Here is a 22,568-nt window from a genome sequence, read left to right as displayed (position 1 = left end):
GGGGGTGAGACCCATGCCGACACAGGGAGCATGTGCAAACTCCACACGGACAGTGACCCGGGGCCGGGATCGAACACAATCCATTGAGCGAATACAATCGGTTGCACACCATTCTCTGGCTGAAGCGAATGGAGCTTTCTGCATGTTTTGAAATGATCGTTACAATTTAATGGAAACAGGGAGCCCATGAGTCAATAATGAACAGTTACCAATGTCAGTCCTGACACCAAAAACACCTCTGAAATTGAAGTAATCTATTCATAGGATGTGAATGTGATTTATAGATAATCACTTTTATTAGCCAAGCAGACACCCTCCTTTTACATGTTTTTGGTGTGCGCTGAGTGAGTTGAAGGACCTGTGGGTGATGTGGCCAAATTTCTGTTACCAAGTTTCTGTTACAAGTGTTGGTTGAATCTCCAGACAAGGCCTCTCCTCTTTGTTGGATGGAGGAAGTGGAGATTTGGAGTGACTCGTTTTCTCCTTGCATTCCTCCCCACCTCACTCCCCAGACAAATGTCTCAGCATTGTCCTCATCATCCATTCTTTTCCTTTCAGGATGTTTTGGGTATCAGTCTAAAGCAGTGGAATTTCAATAATTAGTTGAGAAAGAAAGAATATTTGCATTCACTGGTTTTGGGCAGTAAATATTTTACAAGACTATTTTACATGATTGATTTAATTAATTCAACCACGGCAAATGAATATGGTTACAGTCCATTATATATGTGATTTGTAAAAACCTATTATTGTCAAGTCTGTTATAGTGTTTCTGAATATCATTATATTACTTCCTATTGACCACCCAGTTGAAAAATTATGTCATAATTTGTTAAATCATAACATTTTAAAAATTATTTTATCCATGACATTGTCATAATTATTTTTTTTTTCTAAATCATGGAGCCAACTGATGCAACACGAAATATTACAGAAAATGCAGCAATAAAAATATCTTGCTTTTCAAGTGCAAAATGCTCAGGGAAATCTGCACAACTGTGAATGGCAAACACAGACCTGAAAATGCATATAAGCTGTTTGGTAATTTAAAACAAAAATTATTGTTATCAAGTCACAGACTTTAAAAATATTCCATGAGAAGGCAGCTTGCCAAGTCAAAATATAGAAACCTTTTCGCTTGCAAAACTGATTTCGTAAGAAGCTGGCAATTTGCAATAGTTTACACTTTCAAAATTTCACAGGAACATCTCCAGAAATTGTGACAGACTTGCTGCGTAACATTAACGTTTAGTTAAAATGATGCGCTGTGGAAATGCGTAAGCAACTTATACAAAAGTAAGCTTTGCGTAATCTCAATATCTTTAAAAGCAGAGCCGTCTTCAGTTGAAAATAACAATACCTGCATAGGACTCTTATTATTTTTTGTTTAATTTTTTTGCCATTATTTCTATAGGGGTGATGGTTGTATCCTTTGAGAGCATTGCATTTCAATAAAATCTATTTTATGTCTAATACCTAAATGCATGTTTAATGCATTTTCTCTCTCTCGCCCTAATTCATATGGGTTTTTCTTTGCTTGTATATGCTGTAAGAAACTAGCCTTGGGAATACTCTAAGCTACAAAAAGCCTCTATTAGAGTTTTGGGCACAGGAGAGTAAACTGAGATCTCTTCATATTCATCAACTACAGATTCATAGCACTTTCTGTTTGTGTTGCCATTTCCTGGTGGGACAGTGATATTTTACTTGGCTGGTTCACAATTTCTGCGCAATTGGGAACATTTCTCTTATTGGAATGGAACTGAGGAAAGAATGCCTGTGTTTATTTTTTTGTGTTCCCGATTTGAAATACTGAATGTCAAGACCACATGAGTTATTTATGGTTTATACTGCAGGAATAATTGATGGTACACATGGCTGATGGACACACATCAATGATATGTCACCTCCATTCTCATAGTGAAAGTTGTTTGATCGTTACCTGATATGTTGCTGCAAAATCCACAAAAAAGTCAGATTTCCAACAACAACATGATAGCTGCTTTTTCATGAAAAGAAACCTCATTTTCGTCATTTATCTGTGTCTTGACAAGAGCTCTTTGATCAACAATTGCTGAAGAAAAGTGTGCGCGACTTCAAACTCTGCATGTTATGGTCAACCTGTTTCTGATTCTTAATTTGATGACTGTTAATGACATTTGTGTTAAACTTTGATCATGGCCCTTTCATCCCTGGGATTATTGTATCTCATTCCAACACGATGCATAGATCACAATAAATAACGGTTTGTTGATTTATTTTATTAATGCTTAACAAACTACTTTCTTAGCTATTCCTTTTTCTATTGGCTGGGCAGTACTCTCAGTTAGAACAAAAGAATTTGTATGCTCTACCGTGTCTTCTGTTTCCTAACATTCAAAATACAATGTACTCTAACTTAAAAAACATATTCATTTAAATTAAGCAGAAAAGTTATGTAAGCCTCACCATCTAAATACACTACCTGATTTGCGTAGCACCACGAAGGTTTGTGATTTGTTGTATGGTTGCACAAAGTTGAATGATCTGAGCTTGGGCATTGCAATTGCCAACAGTCTGCCGATAAGAGTGTAGGCATAGACAGGAGCTTAAAATTACAAAGGGACACCGCTAATAATAATTATCTGTATTTGTGTCACAAGTAGGCTAACATTAACACTGCAATGAAGTTACTGTGAAAATCCCCCAGTTGCCACACTCCAGCGCCTGCTCAGGGACACTGAGGGAGAATTCAAAATGTTCGATTCACCGAACAAGCACGTCTTGCGAAATTTGTGGGAGGAAACCGGAGCACCCGGAGGAAACCCTCGCAGACACAGGGAGAAAGTGCAGACTCCACACAGACAGTGACCCAAGCGGAAATCAAAACCTGGAGCTGTGAAGCAACAGTGCAAATCGCTGTGTTACCGTGATAGGTTAAGTGAGTGGGCAAAACCTTTGCAGATGGAATTTAATGCAGCAACGTGTAAGATCATCCATTCTGGGCCAAAAAAGAATGAAACAAGTCTTTTTTTACCTGCTGATCAAGCTGGGAACAACATGGATCCAGAAAGATTTAGGGGGTTCATGTGCACCAATCATTCAAGTGTAGTATTCAAGTCCTACGGCGCTTAGGACACGGGTTCGAATCCCGGCCCTGGGTCACTGTCTGTGTGGAGTTTGCACATTCTCCCCGTGCCTGCGTGGGTTTCACCCCCACAACCCAAAGATGTGCAGGTTAGGTGGATTGGTCACGCTAAATTGCCCCTTAATTGGAAAAAAAATAATTGGGTACTCTAAATTTTGAAAAAAGAAAGTGTAGTATTCAAGTCGAAAAAGGGGCTGGTTTAGCACAGTGGGCTAAACCGTTGGCTTAGTAATGCTGAACAATGCCAGCAGCATGGGATCAATTCCCGTACCAGACTCCCCGAACAGGCGCCAGAATTTGGCGACTAGGGGCGTTTCACAGTAACTTCATTTGAAGCCTACTTGTGACAATAAGTGATTATTATTATTATTAAATTAGGTGTCTCACCAGATAATTAGAATGGTGTGTTCCAGACTGTCCCCCACATTACGCTTTACAGCAGCAGAGGCAGCTTGCCATTGGCACAGGAGGGATCTTCCAATTCTGCCATGTCTATGCCATCATGCATGACTCGCTCGTTCCACCAACAGGGAACCTGCCATAGAGGGAGGGGGGGGCTCTTTGGTGGGACCAGAAGATCCTGCCTGCGGAAGGGTCAGAAAATCCCACCCTGTATATAAGTGGTACGCATTTGGCGAGTTTCACTTCATCAACGACTTGAAGGCACATAGATGCTGCTTTCACGTACCTTTAAGAGGCAGCATGGTTCAAGTTTCAAGAGGTACAAGTTTTCCTGTCCCTGCCTTGAGAGCAGTCATGCAATTAATTCCAAATTGATTGGGTTCTGTGACCTCAGAAGAATTCAATGGTCAACCAAAGGTAGTGAAGATACATTAAAGGTTCTTTAGAAACATCTTGCCCAGCTTGTATTTCTCTTTTTGTATCATAGAATTCAACGTTCATAGTGTAACTACCATCCAATACACTGGCTGTCTTCCCCTCTTCACATATGGATGTTTTTTGTCATGCTATGTGACGCCACTGACTTTTGCATAAGCTTCTCAACTTTAATACAGAAAAGCATGGGATTTTTCTTACTCTTTCCTCTGTTAATGGAAATATGCCTTTGATGGGTCCTTATGTTTACTATGGAAAGTGTGCATGTTTGATTGGCAACCAACTTCAAAAATTATTTTCTTTATTCACATCCTCCATAACAGATTTTTTTCATTAGTTTGATCAATGCCAGTTTTTCTCTCTTTACTCAAGTCATAGTCTACCTTAATCAAGAGATATGCGACAGTCTTCTGCACACATTCACATTCTTCTCAATGCTTAAAAAAAAAATTACATTTATTTCCACGTCTTTCACAATTTAACCCAGTTATTTGTTTATTCTTATTTTCCAATTCTTTTTCAAGCTTGATAAACTTTTATTCAGCTCAATCTCTGCCCTGGTGAGTTTTCTTTGGTTCAGAGTCACCTGTTGAACCTTTCTACAAATGTAACAACTTCACATGGGCATCAAGTTCATTCACAACCCTCCCTCCGTAATCACTGACTGTTCCTGAGACTATTTCAATTTATTTGTTCAATCTTTGATCTGTTTCTTCAAATTTTGCTCAGCTGCTTTCAGAGTTTGCATCTGTTCTTCTACATCACTCGTCCCGTTTTGATTTGATTTGATTTATTATTGTCCCATGTATTAGTATACAGTGAAAAGTATTGTTTCTTGCATGCTGTACAGACAACACATACCGTACATAGGGCAAGAAGGAGAGAGTGCAGAATGTAATGTTACAGTCATAACTAGGGTGTAGAGAAAAGATTAACTTAATACGAGGCAGGTCCATTCAAAAGTCTGATGGCAGCAGGGAAGAAGCTGTTCCTGAGTCGGTTGGTATGTGACCTCAAACTTTTGTATCTTCTTCCTGACAGAAGAAGGTGGAAGAGAGTATGTTCGGGGCAGGGTCCTTAATTATGCTTGCTGCCTTTCCAAGGCAGTGGGAATTCCAGACAGTCAATGGATGGGAGGCTGGTTTGCGTGATGGACTGGGCTACATTTTTCTTGTTCTCCAGATTGCTTCAGAGTTCCAGAATTTCATTGCTCTTTTCATGACGAAGTCCCACCAGTTCATCAGTCTTGGTTTTTATCTTTGCATTCAACCGAATGTTCTGATTCATCAGCAATTCTTTTTCTTGCTCAAGCCATTTTTCACAATACTTGAGAGACTTCTGACACTATCTTTTTCAAATTTGCTTCTACAAGTTCCTCATTTAAACATTAAGTCCATTTTCAACTGTTCCACTTCCTGCGACCAACAGTCAAGTGTTCTCATCATTTCTGGTTTTTCATTAGAAAACTCCTCTTTCATGCAGGAAAGTTGGTTCTCGACATTGAACTATTTTTCCTTCTTCCTTTTCCTAATTCCTCATGCAGCCTTTGATATTCTTGCATTTCTGATCCTAACTTTTGTACGCCCTGGGCTAGTGGTTTTTCTACTTCATCCCATCTAGCCTGCTGAGCTTGGATCTAAGCTCCAGTACAGTCAGGGAACAGTCCATGATGTTCTTCCTGAAAACCTCTTTCTCTGATCTCAACTGGATCTCTAAACTCTCGGAGATGCCAAAGTTTTCAAACCTGTCAAATTATCATTACCCGGTATACAATCTACCCTTCCAAAGATAAACCTGGAAAAATTCCCCACCATAACAGCTCCATTTACTAAGTCACTTTGTAAATTAACTTGATACAAATTAATGGGTTCATTAGTCATAGAATCTGAAAGAGCATTCTACCCAGGTCCACTCCCCCACCCACCCAGCTGCATCCCATAACGTAACCTGTACTTCCCTAGATACTAAGGGGCAATTTACCATGGCCAATCCACTTAACCTGCACCTCTTTGGGCTGGGGAAGAAACCTGAGCACCCAAAGGAAATTCATGCAGGCAGGGTGAGAATGTACAAACACCAGACAGACTTGTTACCCAGGGTCAGACTTGAACTTGGGTCCCTGGCGCTTTGGGGCAGCAGTGCTAAACACTGTGCTACCGTGCCATCCCATAACCAACTCCTATTATTACTTTTGCTTTCATCAGACTATCTGGAACACAAATTGTATCATCAGCTAGCAATAATTAATCTATCCCGTAGCTCTCAGAACATTCATTTATTTACTGGTTTTGTTGGAGGAGCAGGGGAATAGTTCTCCCTGTGAAATCAAATCACTATAATCTTCAACTACCTTCCTCATTGTAACAGTATTCAATGAAAAATCCCTTTGATTATCCGAAGCCACAATTCCCATTCTCGTAGGTTCTGAGGGAACATGTTTTACTTGTCCCATTGCATCGCTACAGTTTTAGCACTTAACTCCATTCCTGGTACAGTCATTGCTGAAGACTTCTTATGTGTTCCTATTACTGCTACTGGTATACTGTTCAACGTCCAGCAATTGGCTTTACGATGCCCTGTCTTGTGGCAATAAAAGCCTACTTTACATCACTTTTATCCTTTATACTATCATTTTTGTTGACTGGAACAACTTCCGCATTTCTGCAAAAGCTGGACTCTTTTCTATTCCTCCAGCTTCCATGTGGGTTTACAAATGAAGATCTACTGTCTCCTAGCTGCCAATGTGACATATCAAACCTGTCTACCAGAACCACTGTTTCCCATTCTTTAGAAACCCTACCGCCTTCCAGGTGTGACATAATAGCTATTGGGATATTGTTTGAAATTCTTCCAGTATTCTCAGCTCCCTCACTTTCTCAAAAGTTTGTTCTAACTTCAGTGATTAAAACCACCAATCAAACAACATCTCTTTCCCCAGTGAAAATTCTACAAACGTTTCATTTGGTCTTTTCATTAAAGTCTGAATTTTCAGCTGATCTTCAGGGGCAAGCTCTTAAGCATTAAGTACTGTAGTTTTAACTATTACATAATCTAAGGATTACTCTTCTGAAAGGCTAAAATATACATCCATTGCCTTCCTGACCAAAACACAACCTTTTTATATATCCTTTGTCAACTTTAGCTTTGTAACCACTTTTCTAAATAGAAAAAAGTCTCAGCTCAGTGAATTTAGACAAGAGGCAAAGACTCTTATGTCAAAGCTCAGAGTAAGATTTGTCTCCTCATCTGAAAGATGAGACTCTGTTTCACCTGTAACCTAAGATTTTATCTAGCCAGCTCATGCAGTCTGATTTATTGTCCTCTTTACACCTTAAACTCACATTTCCATTTTTTTTATTCTTTCTTATTCCAATTTCAGTTTTTGCATTTCTCTATCTCTTTCTATTTCAAGCTGCTTCATCTGCAACTGAATTCATGTTCACTCAATGGAATTGCTATTGGGATTAACTTTTTCTTCTTCCAATTCCAAATTCCATGCTTGCCTCATTTATTTCTATTTTCCTAGCCTCTGCTTTTAACTCTCACTCATTAGATAATATGATTAAGCCAGCCTTGGTCAATTATTACAAATCTCTCCCTCTGCAGAAAAGTCACAGCAATTGACAAAGCCATTCTGCTTTGCAATCATTAAAATGCCATTTTTCTTAGTCTCAACCTCAGCAAGTACAAGAACTCATAGTTGTCTGTGGATTCTAAGGTCCTGAATTTATGTTATGATTCGAGATCTGGCCAGGGAACAATAAAGTTTTGTTAAAAGTAGACAAAGTTTGAGATTCAAAGGGTTTGCTAAGAAAATAAAGCTACAATATTCTGCGGGTTTTGAACAAATAAAAAAAAGCTTCACTGTACAAGGCTAGAAAGATAAAATAGTTTACAATATCTACCTTATACTCTAACATTCAAGATGAATATGAGGTATATGTGAGTTACCAGGCAAACTGTAGTCAAACACATCACACTGCACAATTATGTCAGGTGTAACAAATACCTTGGGTAGTGTGATCTTTCCAAGAGCCGGTGCAGACTCGATGGGCCGAATGGCCTCCTTCTGCACTGTAAATTCTAGAAAACAATACGCCATGGATTTCTCAACAACACACTCCACTGTCAATAAACACTGTGCCAACCAACTTCATTGTAATTCTGCCTCTCTTACCAGTCTTTCCCTTCAAAGACTGGCCTTGGAATTCTCTCCAAAGTTCGTTCCAATTGGGATGGCCTCAATAATGGCCCACTTTGCAGGGTTTCAGTCTCATTTCCTGAGACTCTGTTCTGATGGAATCCCGTCTATGCACTCAAACACCAACTGGCAAGCACAGCCTCAGCTCTTGGATTACACTGAGCAGAATATAACAGCTTCAAAGGCGTGTCTTCTCCCTAGCGACCCGCAGCATGGAGTCACCACCCTTCTGTTGCCCTCTTCCATTGCCAAGTTTCTGCTGAACCCTCTTCACTCAATGTTTGGTAACCGCAGCCCTTTTTCTGTTTTTCCCTTTTGGAACTTAACTGGGACCTCTTCCTGTCCCTTGGATGAGACCTTTCTTTGCAATGGTGCTCCACTCAGCAGCACAACCCAGGTTTTTGTGCATCCCTCTTTCTTCCCTGGCACACTGGGCCCATCCTTGGCCCACAAGAGGTTAAAATGCTGAATTGTGCAGAAACCCCCAAGGCCTGCTGGGATGGCATTCTCAACCTCTGCTCTCAATGAGAAATAAGTTGTTTTTTTATAACTTGTCGCAAGATCTTGATTTATCTGAAAGTCTTCAGTTAGAGGCTTTGCTACATAAATAGATATTGTTAAGCACTGGAAGGGGAAAAGTAAAACAATTGAAGCAGATTTCTACTTATTTGACATTCTGTGGAACAGAACTTTGGAAATTCCATTGTGCGACTTGAGTGAGCATTGCACATGCTTTTATCAAATTCTCTCCTCCAATTCATGATCACAAAATGGTTAGAGCACAGAAGGAGCCATTCACCTCAGAGTTCATGCTCACTCTCTGCAGGAGCAAGCCATGACCTTACGGAATGGCAGAGCAGGCTTGGGTGGCCAAATGGCTTATTCCTGCTCCTATTTCTTACTTCCTAATGTTTCTTAAGTTCTTATATTCTCACTCTTATTCGTTCCCTGTCGTCCTGCAATTTACCCTGGTTCAAGTTCATAACCATTGCCCTTTTAGAGGCCATGATTGAAACTGCCTCCAACACATTCTCAGGCAGTTCAATCCAGATCCTCGCCATCACTGCATAGAAAATGTTTTCTCCTGTTGCCTTTAGTCAATTCCTTTAAATCTGAGTGCTTCAGTTCTATTTCATTATGTCCAAAGGAATAGTTTCTCTATCTATTCCAGCTCAGACCCTTCATGCTTTTGGACACTTCTATCAAACCCCCTCTCTACTTTCTCTGCTGCAAGGAAAGCAACCCAACCTCTCCAATCTATTCACGTGACTGAATCTTTCTAATATACTTTTTGTCCTCAATATAGCCTTCGCATACTTCTTGAAGTGTGGTGCCCAGAATTCGATACCCTGCTCCAGCCGAGCTGGAACCAATGTTTTATTAATGTTCATCACAACTTTCTATTTCAGTACTTTCTGCCTCTATCTCTAATGCCCTTAAGCTTTGTTAACCACTTTTTCAACCTGCACAACAACCTTCAACAATTTGTGCACATCTACTCCCAGATCTCTCTAGTCCCAACCTCCTTTCAAATGGTAGAGTTTAGCTTATAATGCCCCCGCTTTTTCTTCCTATGAAAAAGATATTACTTCACACTTTTGTGTTAAATTCCATCTGTCACATACCCAGCCTTTCCAAACGCTTTTACTCGGCCATCAATGACCATCTTCCTCACTTTTCTATTCTTCCTCATGGCCATTTAACAGATTATCTTTCTTGTAAATGTCAAAAGAACTCTAAAAGTAGGATCAAACCTTCATCAAACCTTCATCACTGCCCAACTGATAGATATCCAGTTTACAAAATAGTTGACTTTGGATTTTGCTTCTGTAAGATGCAGGTTCACCAAGGCCATACATCCCTTCCTCTTTGATAGGGATGTCACCCATGTCCACTTCATTCTTTCACTAATCAGAATCAGTGAACATTGGAGGATGAACATACTTGGCTAATTTACACTTGCTTTCTGCCATTTTTCACAATAGCTACTGGAATGGTAGTTTTCTATCTGAATTTTTTCTTTGTTTCAAATCTGCATCTATTAGTCGGCCACCCTCTGCTACATGTTCTATTCCAGAAAGTTAGTTGATGAAAGTTAGAATTGGAAGCACTCTTTTTAAAAAAAAAATATTTACAGAATTATAATTGACAGCATACACTTCCTAACCTAATAACCACTGCTTTAATTGTGTGTATTTATATGGGCTCAAGTGAAACACCAATTAACACCAAACCGGCAGACAATTAACAGGACCTTTAAGATTTGTGTCGCCTGCAAATTTTGAAATTTTGCTCTGTCCACTCAAGTCCAAGTTGTTGGATGCTCTAGGGAATCCCCACGCAAAAAACAACCAATCGGCACAACTCTTTGTTTCCTGTCATTCAGCCAATTTCACATTCGTGCTGCCTCTGCTACATTTTTTTATTTTTTATTTTCCCCATGGGCTTCAACTTTGCTGAAAAGCCTATTAAGTGGCACTTTATCAAACACCTTTTGGAAGACCATGGCCGTGATTCTCTGACCCGAATACCCGGGGCGACACCGGTTTCCCTATTCTCCGACGCCGATCTTTGGTTGCTGGCGGGATTCCCGCCGCGCCGATCGGGGGCCGTTGACAGCACCAACCCCCCCCCCCCCCGGCGATTCTCCAGGCCCCGATGGGTCGAGTGGCCATGAGTTTGGCCCAATCCCATCGGCGGGAATTACTCACCTCACACACAGCGGGACCTGGCAGGTAAGTGTGCGGGGGCTGTCCTGGGGGGGGGGGGGGGGGGGGGGTCAGACCCCAGGGAGGGGGGGGGGCACGGTAGCCTGGCCCGCAATCAGGCCTTTTGTTTGGCGGGCGGGCTGGTTCCATGGGGGCCTACTCTACTCCGTGCCGTGCCCCTGTAGGCCTCCGCCATATTGCTCGGGAGGCGGCGCAGAGAACGGAACCCCCACGCATGCGCAGAAATACGCCGGCCATTCTGCGCATGCAAATACACCGGCCATTCCACGCATGCGCCAACTCACGTCGGGCCTTCAGTGCTGGCTGGAACTGCGGAAACCACTCCGCCGTCAACCTAGTCCCTTAGAAAGGGGAGAATTCCTCACTTTTGGGGGGCCGTTGACGCCGGAGTGGTTGGCGCTGGTTTTCACGCCGGCGTGGGGACATAGTCCCATTATTGGAGAATCCCGAATATCAGCTATATTGCTCTCAATTCTCCCAGCTACCTCAACAAAAAACTCAATTGTTAGTTAAAGACAACTTGCCTTAACAAATTTGTGCTGTGTTTCTTTAGGTAACCCACAACACTCCAAAGGATTGTTAATTTTGTCTCAATAGAATGAAGCTTTTTCAATAAACGGTTAACTACCTGTTAAACAACTGACAGGGAATTGATACCAATACTTGTACAATGACAAGATACCATAAGACCATAAGGCATAGGAGCAGAATTAGGCCACTTGGCCCATCAAGTCTGCTCCCCCATTCAATCTTTGCTGATATTTTCTCATCCCCCATTCTCCTGCCTTCTCACCATAAACCCTGATCCTCTTATTAATCAAGAACCTATCTATCTCTGTCTTAAAGACACGCAGTGATTTGGCCTCCACAGACATCTGCGGCAAAGAGTTCCACAGAGTCACCACCCTCTGGCTGATGAAATTCCTTCTCATCTCTGTTTTAAAGGATTATCCCATTAGTCTGAGATGGTGTCCTCTGGTTCTAGTTTTTCTTACAAGTGGAAACATCCTCTCCACATCCACTCGATCCAGGCCTCGCATATCCTGTAAGTTTCAATAAGATCGCCCCCTCCTTCTGAACTCCAATGAGTAATGAGTCCTCAACCGTTCCTCATACGACAAGTTCTTCATTCCAGGGATCATTCTTGTGATGCCATGCCATTCCTAGCTCATATAGCGAAAGGAAAATACTTTGTATATGTGTGTGGAGCGGTCATTTGTATTTTAAAAATTCTGTGGCATTTTAATATCAACAGATTTGTTCTGTTGGTTCCTTCAAATGTTTTAACCATTTATTGGCAAATTAGTTTTTGGCTATCTTTAAATTACGAAGTACGAAAAGTGACTGATCTTTCTGTCTGGTTTCCAGAGCATGACAAGAAAGATGTTATCCCTAAAGATATCTTCAATGTATTGAACTCAGTACATAAAAAAGGAATGGCACCTCAGTTCAATGATCCTCTGTGGCCTGCACAATGGGAACTGGTAAGTACTGCATCGCCACCTTATTAATTTCTTCCTGAATAAATCCGTGAAACACAATCTACTCATGAGTTCCTAAACACACACTTACAAGAGAATGCAAATATAGATATACGCATGCAAACACGAAAGCTACAATAGATGTACATTCACAGAAGCACAATATAAGTGTTTGAATTCAAGAGTGGTGCACAATGTCGTTTAGCACAGGGCTAAATCGCTGGCTTTGAAAGCAGGCCAGCAGCACGGTTCGATTCCCGTAACAGCCTCCCCGAACAGGTGCCGGAATGTGGCGACTAGGGGCTTTTCACAGTAACTTCATTTGAAGCCTACTCGTGACAATAAGCGATTTTCATTTCATTTTCATGTATCAAAACTGCACAATGTTTAGCAAATAATGAGGGATATAGATATGGTTGAAAGGAGGGAACTTTACCCTTCAATAGAAGGGTGAATAACCGAGGCATAGATTTTAGTTAACGGGCAGAAGTTTGAGAGGGGATTTGAGGAAAAACCTTTTCACTCAGAGGGTGGTGGGAATCTGGAATTCACTGCCTGAAGAGTTAGCAGAGGCGGGAACTGTCACAATATTTAAGAAGCATTTGGATGAGCATGTGAAACGCCATAGCATTCAAGGCTACGACGAAGTGTTGGAAAATGGGATTAGAATAGATAGGTGTTTGATGGCCAGTGCAGACACGATGGGCAGAAGAGCCTCTTTTTGTGCTGTCAAACTCTATGGGTGAGATTTACCGAGCAATCTGCTGCGTGTTTTGCAGCAGCGGGAGGAGGCCGCCATTGGTCAGCGGAGGAATCTTCTACTCCGCCGTTGTCAATGGGGCTTCCCATTGAATGCATCCCCTCTCCATCATAAAACTGGAGGCGGGGGTACACCATCAGCAGAACCAGAAGATCCAACCGTCGTGAGTGGCCGGAAAAGTTCCAGCCTATGATTGTGCGAGTCTTTCTTTTTAGCAAGTGTTTTTTTCCGTAAGTTTAGAGTACCAATTATTGTTTTTCCAAATAAGGGACAATTTAGCGTGGTCAATTCACCTACCCTGCACATCTTTGGGCTGCGAGGGTGAGACCCACGCAGACACGGGAAGAATGTGCAAACTCCATACGGATAGTGACTCGGGGCCGGGATCGAATCATGATTGGATGAGTCAATGACAATCTGAACTTTTGTACAATCTGCCACTTTTCTGATGGTATCTATCTTTACAGAACAGGAAAAAACTTTTGTAAGAGAAAGCATTTTCTAATTAATTAATCACAAAATAATCTGCTTGAATTTTATTTTAACTTTACGCTTTGTGATATTAATGTGGTAAAACTGCTTATTTAATCATCCATCTTAAACATTTTATTTCCCTTTAATGAGGACTAAATTTTTTAACTCCTTAAATTTAATATTAACTGTTCTTCAAATACTACTTCCAGTAAATATTCTTCTGATGAATAAACCTCACTTATTTTTTACTGATATAGTTTTAAATAAAGTTCCAAAGCATCTTATAATTGATTTATGCAGTTGTTACAATTTGAAACCTGTGTTTGCTGTAAGTACATATACCTGTTTCCTGGTGCCTTGGAGAACTCAAATATTAATAGCTGTTATCTCTGTGCAGCTAAACCGTCATTTTCTGATGGATAGGGTTTACAACATGTACCCAGTGAAGCCCTTAAACATCTTGCAATCCGTAAATTTTAGGGTCTTCTGTGGCAGCCAAAACCGTGTGCATCTAAAACAAGCGAGATTTATATGTACAATTAAACTAATTCTTCCAGACAAGTCATTGGTGAAAAATATTTTCACATAACAGAAAAATTAAGCTGATTTAACAACTAATCTGAATGATGAGGTAGTTACTCCCTGCAGTAATGTAGATTACTTTAACGCCATCAAGACCAATTTAACCGTTTGAACATTTGTGCCTGTACTGTGTTTTTAAAAATCAGTTCAAAACCACTTATAGGGGGCAACACTATATTTTTCTATTTTAAGACATTTTTTTATAAAAGTTGAACAATTGCAGATTTATTTTTGTCCTAACTTCTGGTGTTCTCCTTCACCTGTTCTTCACCTGACCTCCATTACAGATGCAGCTCAATTTTTATGCAGGCTGGGAAAGAATGCATGGTGTATGCCACTGCATATCTTAGCTTCATTATTCCTCGATACCAAATATTTTAAGCTACAGCATGAGAGTATGGGAAGATGTCACCCTGACATTTAATATTGTGAAAGAATTTAATTCTGAACAATTCTGCAAGCATTGCGTTAACTAACTACTGTGAAAGCACTGACGGTGTGAAACTAACCACCGCTCGATCCTGGTGCTGCTGGGTCTACAGAGCTGCAGGGCAAGTGGATTGGCCGCTGTTTTTCTGAAGCATGGTGGGGGTGTAAGTCTCACCCTTAGCCAGTTAATGCTCCAATGAGCTTCAACCGGTTACAGCGCAGCAAGTATCACTAGCAATGCATTTCCTGCCAAAATTTCAGTGGCAGGGCAGAAAACCCAGCCATCCAAGATTTCGGGCATGGCCTTTGTCCTTCCTTTGACCTGCTGGGGTATGGCCTCCAGTATCATTGCAATGAAGCTGGGTGCCCGCTGTCTGGCCTGATGCTTCTTAGCTGACATGCTCTTCCCATCAAAGCCTTTCTGAGATTGCTCCGCCAGCTTAGTGCATTTCCCCTTTCAGAAGGGCAGGTTGCCTTGTAGATGCGCCACTTAGCTGTATGTTATACTCAACAGGCACACACCTACTGAATGTGCAGCCAGCCAGTAGTACGTTTTACACTGGGCTGCACACCAGAACTTGTTGGTGAGCATGGAGTTTGCATGCTGCCTGTTTCAACTGGGCCCGCTTCAGGGTAATTGTTCACCTTGATTCCATGCCTGCTAACTGGCCTTATCAAACTTTTAACGAACATACTAAGAATAGCGAATGCTATGACCAGAAGGTTAACTGGGCTATGCATATAAATACAAGAGCAGGTCAGAGGCTGAGAGTCCTGCAGCGAGTAACTTATTCCCTGACTCTCCAAACCTATCCACCATCAGCAAGGCTCAAGTCAAGAGTGTGATGGAATACTCTGCCCTGAGGGTGTCCAGTGAAGGTTCATCAGACAAATTCCTGGGATGGCAGGTCTGACCTGTAAAGAAAGAGTGGATCGACTGGGCTTGTACTCACTTGAATTTAGAAGAATGAGAGGGGATCTCAGAGAAACATATAAAATCCTGATGGGACTGGATGGGTTAGATGCGGGAAGAATGTTCCCGATTTTGGGGACGTCCAGAATTAGGGGTCACAGCCGAAGAAAAGGGATAAGTCATTCAGAACTGAGATGAGGAAGAACCTCTTCTCTCAGAGAGTTGTGAACTTGTGGAATTCTCCACCACAGAAAGCTGTTAGGGACAGTTCATTGGATATATTCAAGATGGAGCTGGACATGGCCCTTGCGGCTAAAGGAATTAAGGGGTATGGAGAGAAAACGGGAGTGGGATACTGAATTTGTATGATTCGCCATGTTCATATTGAATGGTGGTGTAGGCTCGAAGGGTCGAATGGCCTACTCCTGCACCTATTATCCAAGTTTCTATACTGCTTGCCTGGATAAGTGCAGCTCCAACAACACTCGAGAAGCTCGGCACCATCCAGTATAAAGCAGCCCGCTTGATTGGCACCTCATCCACCATCTTGCGATCCGTCCACTACCGACCCACAGTAGCAGCCATGTGCACCATCTACAAAATGCACTGCAGCAACTCACGAAAGCTCCTTCAACAACACTTTCCAAACTCGTGGCCTCTACCACTTAGAAGGACAAGGGCAGAAGACGCATGAGAACCCAAGCTCCCCTCCAAGCCACACACCATCCTGACTTGGAACTATTTCGCCTTTACTTCACTTATCAGAGGATATACATCCTGGAACTCTCTTCAGTGCTTACACCATTTGATTTGCAACGGTTTAAGAAGGCAGCTCACCACCACCTTTTCAAGGGCAATTAGGGGAGGGCAATAAATGCTGGCCTAGCCAACAAAACCCAAAGACCATGAAAGAGTAAATCTATTTTTTAATTAACCTTTGTTAAATATATATGCAGAAAATATTTTAAAATGTTTAATAAGGGTTGAGTATTCAGAATTATAAAAGCATTGGGAAAACTGCATTTATACTATTGCTGCAGCCATGTGAAACTGTTAAGTACGTACGACATATGATCAGGAGTCGACCATACAGCCTATTGAGCCTGCATTGCTAACTTTCAGTCTTCCTTGTATGAGTGCATCAAATGCCTCTAAACATCAGCATGCCCAAGTTTTGTGCCTTTTGGAAAAGTTGTGATAATTATTATGTTAAGCATTTTATGTTGACAGTACACATTGTATCATGAATGATTTCATTTTTGAAACATCCCCACAGCAGATCATGTTCAAATGATAAAGGCGCTTGGGATGACTAGGTTGATGTGAAAAATTAAATTATATTTTCTTACACTTACAGTTAGGTTGGAGCACTATTCATACTGAATTTTAAACAGTTTTATGTTGACAAAAAGTTTGACTTCAAATAAGTATCATGTCTGGTCATGCATGTTTAAAACGTCCATAGTTCATGAATAATTAATCATGTTGCTTAGTATTAAACCATAACAAGATTCCTTGGCATATTTGAGGCCTGTTTAAGCAGGAGATTTTGTGGTTTTAGTAAAATCCTACTAATAATTAATGGACATTTTTTGTTTAATTTATCAAATCATTGTTAATAGGTGACCAGGTCTTGAGGGTGTGCAGCAGCCCCTGCACATGTGGTGCCACCTGACCACCTCGGCTGTAACAAGCAGAACAAGGGCAACCTCCACGGGATCAACGCCAACATTCATTTTTGTTTCTGCAAGGATTTTGAGAAAGAGAGAGACAGACAATCAGTTAGGTCTTCCAATCCAGGACCCTGAAATCCCCCAAACCTCCCGCACCCTGACCATGACTGCCCTGCTTTTTCTTAGAGTGCCATCCTGTGAGCCAGTTGTGGTGGCAAACTTTGCCCTGCACACTCACACCTGGCCAGATCAGGAGGTCCTAGACCCCAGACCTCTGCCAGCAACATTAGGGAGGTTGCGCTCAGCTAGCGTCCACTCATCTGAACAGTTAGCCTTTGGCCATGGGAGGGTCCTCAGTGATGAACCCATGCACTTTACTTTTTGATTGTTCGCCGCTGTCTCAGTGGTGCTGATGCACCGAGACTACAGGCATACTATTCAAGCATCAAGGTTGCAGGACATCCAGTCCACTAATTATTCTATCAGACAGACCTCCTGTTGTTTAGTGAAGGCACTTGAGAGTTGAGGAGCGTGAAGTGCTCTCACAACAAACAAGACTGATTTCTCCTTTGAAATAGCCTTCAGCTGTGAAGCTAGAGGCTGCTCACACTCAAAGACTTTCATGAGAGAAGCTGCAGCATGGCTCTGAGAGAGTTTGGTAGGACAGAAAGGCTGCAGCAGTGGTTGGCCCTGTTATGGGTCTCCACAAAATTTAATGATGGCTTGAAGGCCTCACATCTGCCAAACCTGAGTGCTCCACACAGCTCCGGCTGCCAATACGCGGCCCTGCACTTCCAACCGCGGGTCCGCACATGTGCGCAGCAGCTGCTTCCGTGCCAGCCCTGCTTGACATGGCGGACCCAAACAGCGGGCCGGCGTGGAAGAAGGTACGCCCCCCACAGATCGCGTGCGCCCGCCTATTGGTGGCCCCAATCGCCGGCCTGGCCAGTGTGGAGCCCCCCCACCCTCGCGCCCCCCCCCCCCCAACCAGGACGGCCACCGCAGCCATGACGCCGAGCTGCCGCCGGGTGGAACCATACTTGAACCACGCCGGCAGGAACTCAGCCGGTCGACCGCGGAGAATCGCCACGGGGGCCTCTTTCAACGGCCCCCGACTGGTGCTGATTTTCTGGTCGGCGGAGGTTCACGTCCCGGCGTCGGACCCAATCGTGGGTCTGACGCCCCTTTCTCCGTCACCGTGCCGAGTGCGATTTCGGCGCAGAGGCTCGTAGAATCCCGGCCATTGTATTTTTATATGATGTTTATTTGTCTGCCGATTTAGCAAAGGCAGTAGCAAATGTAAAACACACCAATTAGTGTCTGTTGAAATAGCAGACAGTGGATATCATATGTTAAGCAATTTTCCTCAAACACTGGGCAGAATTTAATGTTGGTGATTGGACGGAAACTGATGTGAACCCCACATCACTTTTCTCTGGAGACCTGATGCTATCCCAAGGCAATCAGGCATTTACCTGAGCACAGTTGGATCTCCCATTGAATTAAGCCCAAAGTCCTGCCCCGAGAACTTCTGACCAAGCAGAAGCCGGCAGCTCTCCAGCATCAGCAGTGCCACAAGGAGCTGCGGCCACTGTCTGTATTGCACTTGGTTCATCATCAGGTTTTTTCATAATATCCACTCATGTATATAATGAGATGCAGACAGGTAGTGATTGACACATAGGATGACCAATGAACACACAACACAGAACAACTAATCACCAGACAAGACACCACACTATAAAGCTCACAGGGCATTAAGACTCCCGCTCTTTTTGGGACCCAGACACTGAGTCAGTCAGAGTGCACAAGTCAGTGGACATTATTGCCACGTGGCAGCTAGTAAGCCTGGTCAAACCAGTCAGAGGTCGTCAGTAGGGTTAGTAGAGTGTCAACCCACAGCTGAACATGTACAGCCGTTCATAGTTTAAATAAAACCGTGTTGGATCATCTCCGGTGTTAGACGTTTGTTTCTAGCTTTCCTGCATCCAGTTGCAGTCAACATCAAACCAACCCGCCTAACACATCAGGTTTGACACTGTAGAGAGAAAAATAATGTGGGAGGAATGGGGGTAGCAGGAGGTGGGAGCAGTACCAGCGGGGACAAGTGGTGGGAGAGGAATCAAAGCAAGGACAGGAGGGTTGCTTTCCATGGGCCTCCCTATCCCAATGCAGTCTCGCTATCAGGCACAGAGTACCTGAATATGAGGAACCTCCCCTCATCTTACTAAACAGCAGGCAAAAGTAATCGGGCTTGCTGTGTGGTCTTCCCAGATGGCAAATTCCTACACCTGCCACTGTTTGAAAACTAGCACAGTGGGGTGAGTCCCTTAAGCAGTCATTTCCAAACTCAGGGTCACGGGTGGGTCGCGAACGGATGTCGGGAGGGTTGTAGAGTGAACGGTCCCGGTGTTCCCGATCGCGGGAAGAAGTGCCCAACAGCAGCGACCGACTTTTAAAATGTCGGCCTCAACTGGTTTTCAAGAATGCCGGCTGTCCCGTGCATGCGTGCTCCCTCAGCCTGATGTAGCAGTGCGCAGGCCCGGAGCCCAGCGGAGCAGGCCGCCTCCTCAGTACATCAGCGCAGTTTTCCAGGAGCAGAATTTTTCTTTAAATCAATCAGTCTTCCCATCAGGAGCGGCGGCAGGGAGCAGGACATGCTGCCAGTACACTGACATCATGTACTCTGCGCGCGATATTACTGAGTAGTTCTTCCTCCGTTGCCAGCACGCAAGTGATTGGACTCATGGAGAACTGAAGAGGGATCCTTTTGGACTAAGGAAGAGAGGGCAAGAGACACAAACAGGCCAGGATCTCACAACTGAATCTGCTGGAGAGAGCTTCGCTGGGGAGTCCACGGCAGGACAAAGCAGTACTGATATGAGCTCCAGGACTTCTAATGAACAACCCATACAGAAATGTAACATTGAATGACAAAGCAAGTGCGATTGTGAGGACCAAGCAGTCTAACCTCTCTCATTAAAGGTAAGGGAAAATGGTGGGTCGCGAAGGTTGGCCAACGTGGGTCCCCAGAAAAAAAAGTTTGAAAAACACTGCTTTATTTGACTCTTAAATGGTTACCTTCGGGGTTGCAATTGGCCTCCAGTTGCGTAGGCCATACTCCCCCCTCCTCCCACACACAGCTTAATCAAAGGGAGTTGGAAAGACAGTGAAATCACCACCCTGTTCCCTCCCGCCCGATTGCACAGCAGAAAGCAGATATTCATGGTGCTGAACATGTGTTTTAGGTATTAGTTGCTGCTGTTGAGCTGGTGCACAATATTTTATTTTCTTTGGTATGTTTGGGTGTGCCCTTCTCTTCTATATATGTGTATATGTCTCTTATCCTGTACACATAACGGTAAATATACTTTGTTCAAAAATCCAATAAAACACATTTATTTTAAAAAAGTATTAGTAAAAGTAGTAAAATAGAGAGAATGTGAAAAAATGTAGAAAAGAGAAGATGGGGGCGGGATTCTCCGACCCCCTGCTGGGTCGGAGAATCGCCTGAGGCCGGCGTCAATCCTGCCCCCACTGTGTCCCAAATTCTCCACCCCCCGAGATTCGGCGGGGGTGGGAATTCGCGCCGCGCCGCTCAGCGGGCCCCCCAAGGCGGTCGGCGGGCCCCCTGCAGCGATTCTCCGGCCCGCGATGGGCCGAAGTCCCGCCGCTGACAAGCCTCTCCTGCCGGCGTGGATTAAACCACCTACCTGACCGGCGGGAGCAGGCAGCGCGGGCGGGCGCTGGGGTCCTGGGGAGGTGCGGGGCGATCTGACCCCAGGGGGTGCCCCCACGGTGGCCTGGCCCGCGATTGGAGCCCACCGATCGGCGGGCGGGCCTACGCTGGTCTGACGTCAGCAGACGCTGACGCTCCGGCGCATGCGTGGACTTACGCCGGCCAGCGAAGTCCTTTCGGCCCCGGCTGGCGTGGCGCCAAAGGTTGTTCACGCCAGCCGGCGGTGTGGGAACCACTCCGGCACGGGCCTAGCCCCTCAATGTGAGAGCTTGGCCCCTAAAGGTGCGGAGACTTCCGCACCTTTGGGGCGGCCCGGCGCCGGAGTGGTTCACGCCACTCCAACACGCCGGGACCCCCCGCCCCGCCAGGTAGGGGAGAATCCCGGCCCAGGATCTTTGTTTAACCTTGTGTATTTGGTATTTATTTTGAAAACATATGGTTCGTATTACATAAATACAGCAGTTCTTAACATTTGTTGTTCGACTGCCATCATGTTCATTTTTTTTCACCACAGTTTGCATAAGCTTAAATTTAAGACACCAGCTAAATTGATTTCTCAGAACTGCCAACAAACCAATGGTTAATATTAATATTAATAATTACTTCCACCCTATGCTAGTTATTAAACCTATATGAAGGTATAACCTCAGGGTCACATCCCTACCCCGAACTCCAAAATAAAATTGTCTGTCAAGGAGTTTTTTAAAAATGTACTGATTCTATTATTGCAGTTACAAATAGACATCACTAACTTAATAAATCAGCAAGAAGTATCAAACATCCTGGGGGAATTATGTGACAAATGCTGACATATAATCTGGAGGAGGCATTAATGGCCTCCCCCCTCCCCCATGGCTATGCTGAGTTTTTTTATATGGGAAGTAGGTGTGAAATATCTGTTCAGTTCAAAGGACATAGGGAGGGAGCTTGGGGTGCTCATGCTTAAAGGGACACACTATCAGAACAGTTAATCAGTTTGACTGCAAGTAATTACCAATACCATTTACATCTCAATTAATTATAATTGCTGAATTGAAATTCTCCCTTTGCAGTGTTTAAAAGAGATTGTGGTAAATAATGTAATTTTACATTTCTTGAAACCATAATATTATCAAATACAAAGCTGTTCACAGTACTTGGGTATCATACCCCAGTGGAAAGTAGGATTTGTGCTCGATTGATTCTGAGATAAATGTATCAATCGCAAAGTTTTGTTTTATTGCAGCTGTGGTTCCTTTAAGGATCACTGTCATACGGAATTGGGCAGCATTCTGAGAATTTTACTATATGTACCTGTGAAATGAACGTTATAACATTTCAAATTAAAAGTAGGAAACTGCTGTCAGCGTTATGTTGTGATTCATATTTATAATCTTTACACCAGATGATGTAAAATGGTGCAGCATTAGTGGAACATTGATAAAAAAAACTGTACTTTTAAAAAGAAAAATGAGTTTTTTCATGGAAAGCCACTACTCACCAGAGGTCAGGATTTTAAATGTGAACACATGCTATGAAGGAAGCTACGCAGGAATAAAAAAAAAATCATCCTTGTTTTGTTAGTTTAGATTCTGAAAGAAGCTTTTGTGCGTAAAGATGTAACTTGAGCCGAGGCCTGGAGCT

At 43.2% G+C, this 22,568-nt stretch overlaps 1 protein-coding gene across 1 annotated transcript in view; it reads left to right on the top strand.

Moving 5' to 3' along the window:
- LOC119977336 (PC3-like endoprotease variant B) overlaps positions 1 to 22,568 on the top strand; it is a 1,015,536-nt gene that overhangs the window by 444,116 nt on the left and 548,852 nt on the right. The window contains exon 5 of the mRNA XM_038818121.1: positions 12,263 to 12,378. Coding sequence (XP_038674049.1) covers positions 12,263 to 12,378 — 116 coding nt within the window. The remainder of the gene's footprint in view (positions 1 to 12,262; positions 12,379 to 22,568) is intronic.

Source organism: Scyliorhinus canicula, chromosome 14 (assembly GCF_902713615.1).
Source record: "Scyliorhinus canicula chromosome 14, sScyCan1.1, whole genome shotgun sequence".
NCBI lineage: Eukaryota > Metazoa > Chordata > Chondrichthyes > Carcharhiniformes > Scyliorhinidae > Scyliorhinus > Scyliorhinus canicula.
The sequence above is the reverse complement of the archived record's forward strand: the minus strand, read 5'-3'. Positions and strand labels throughout refer to the sequence as shown.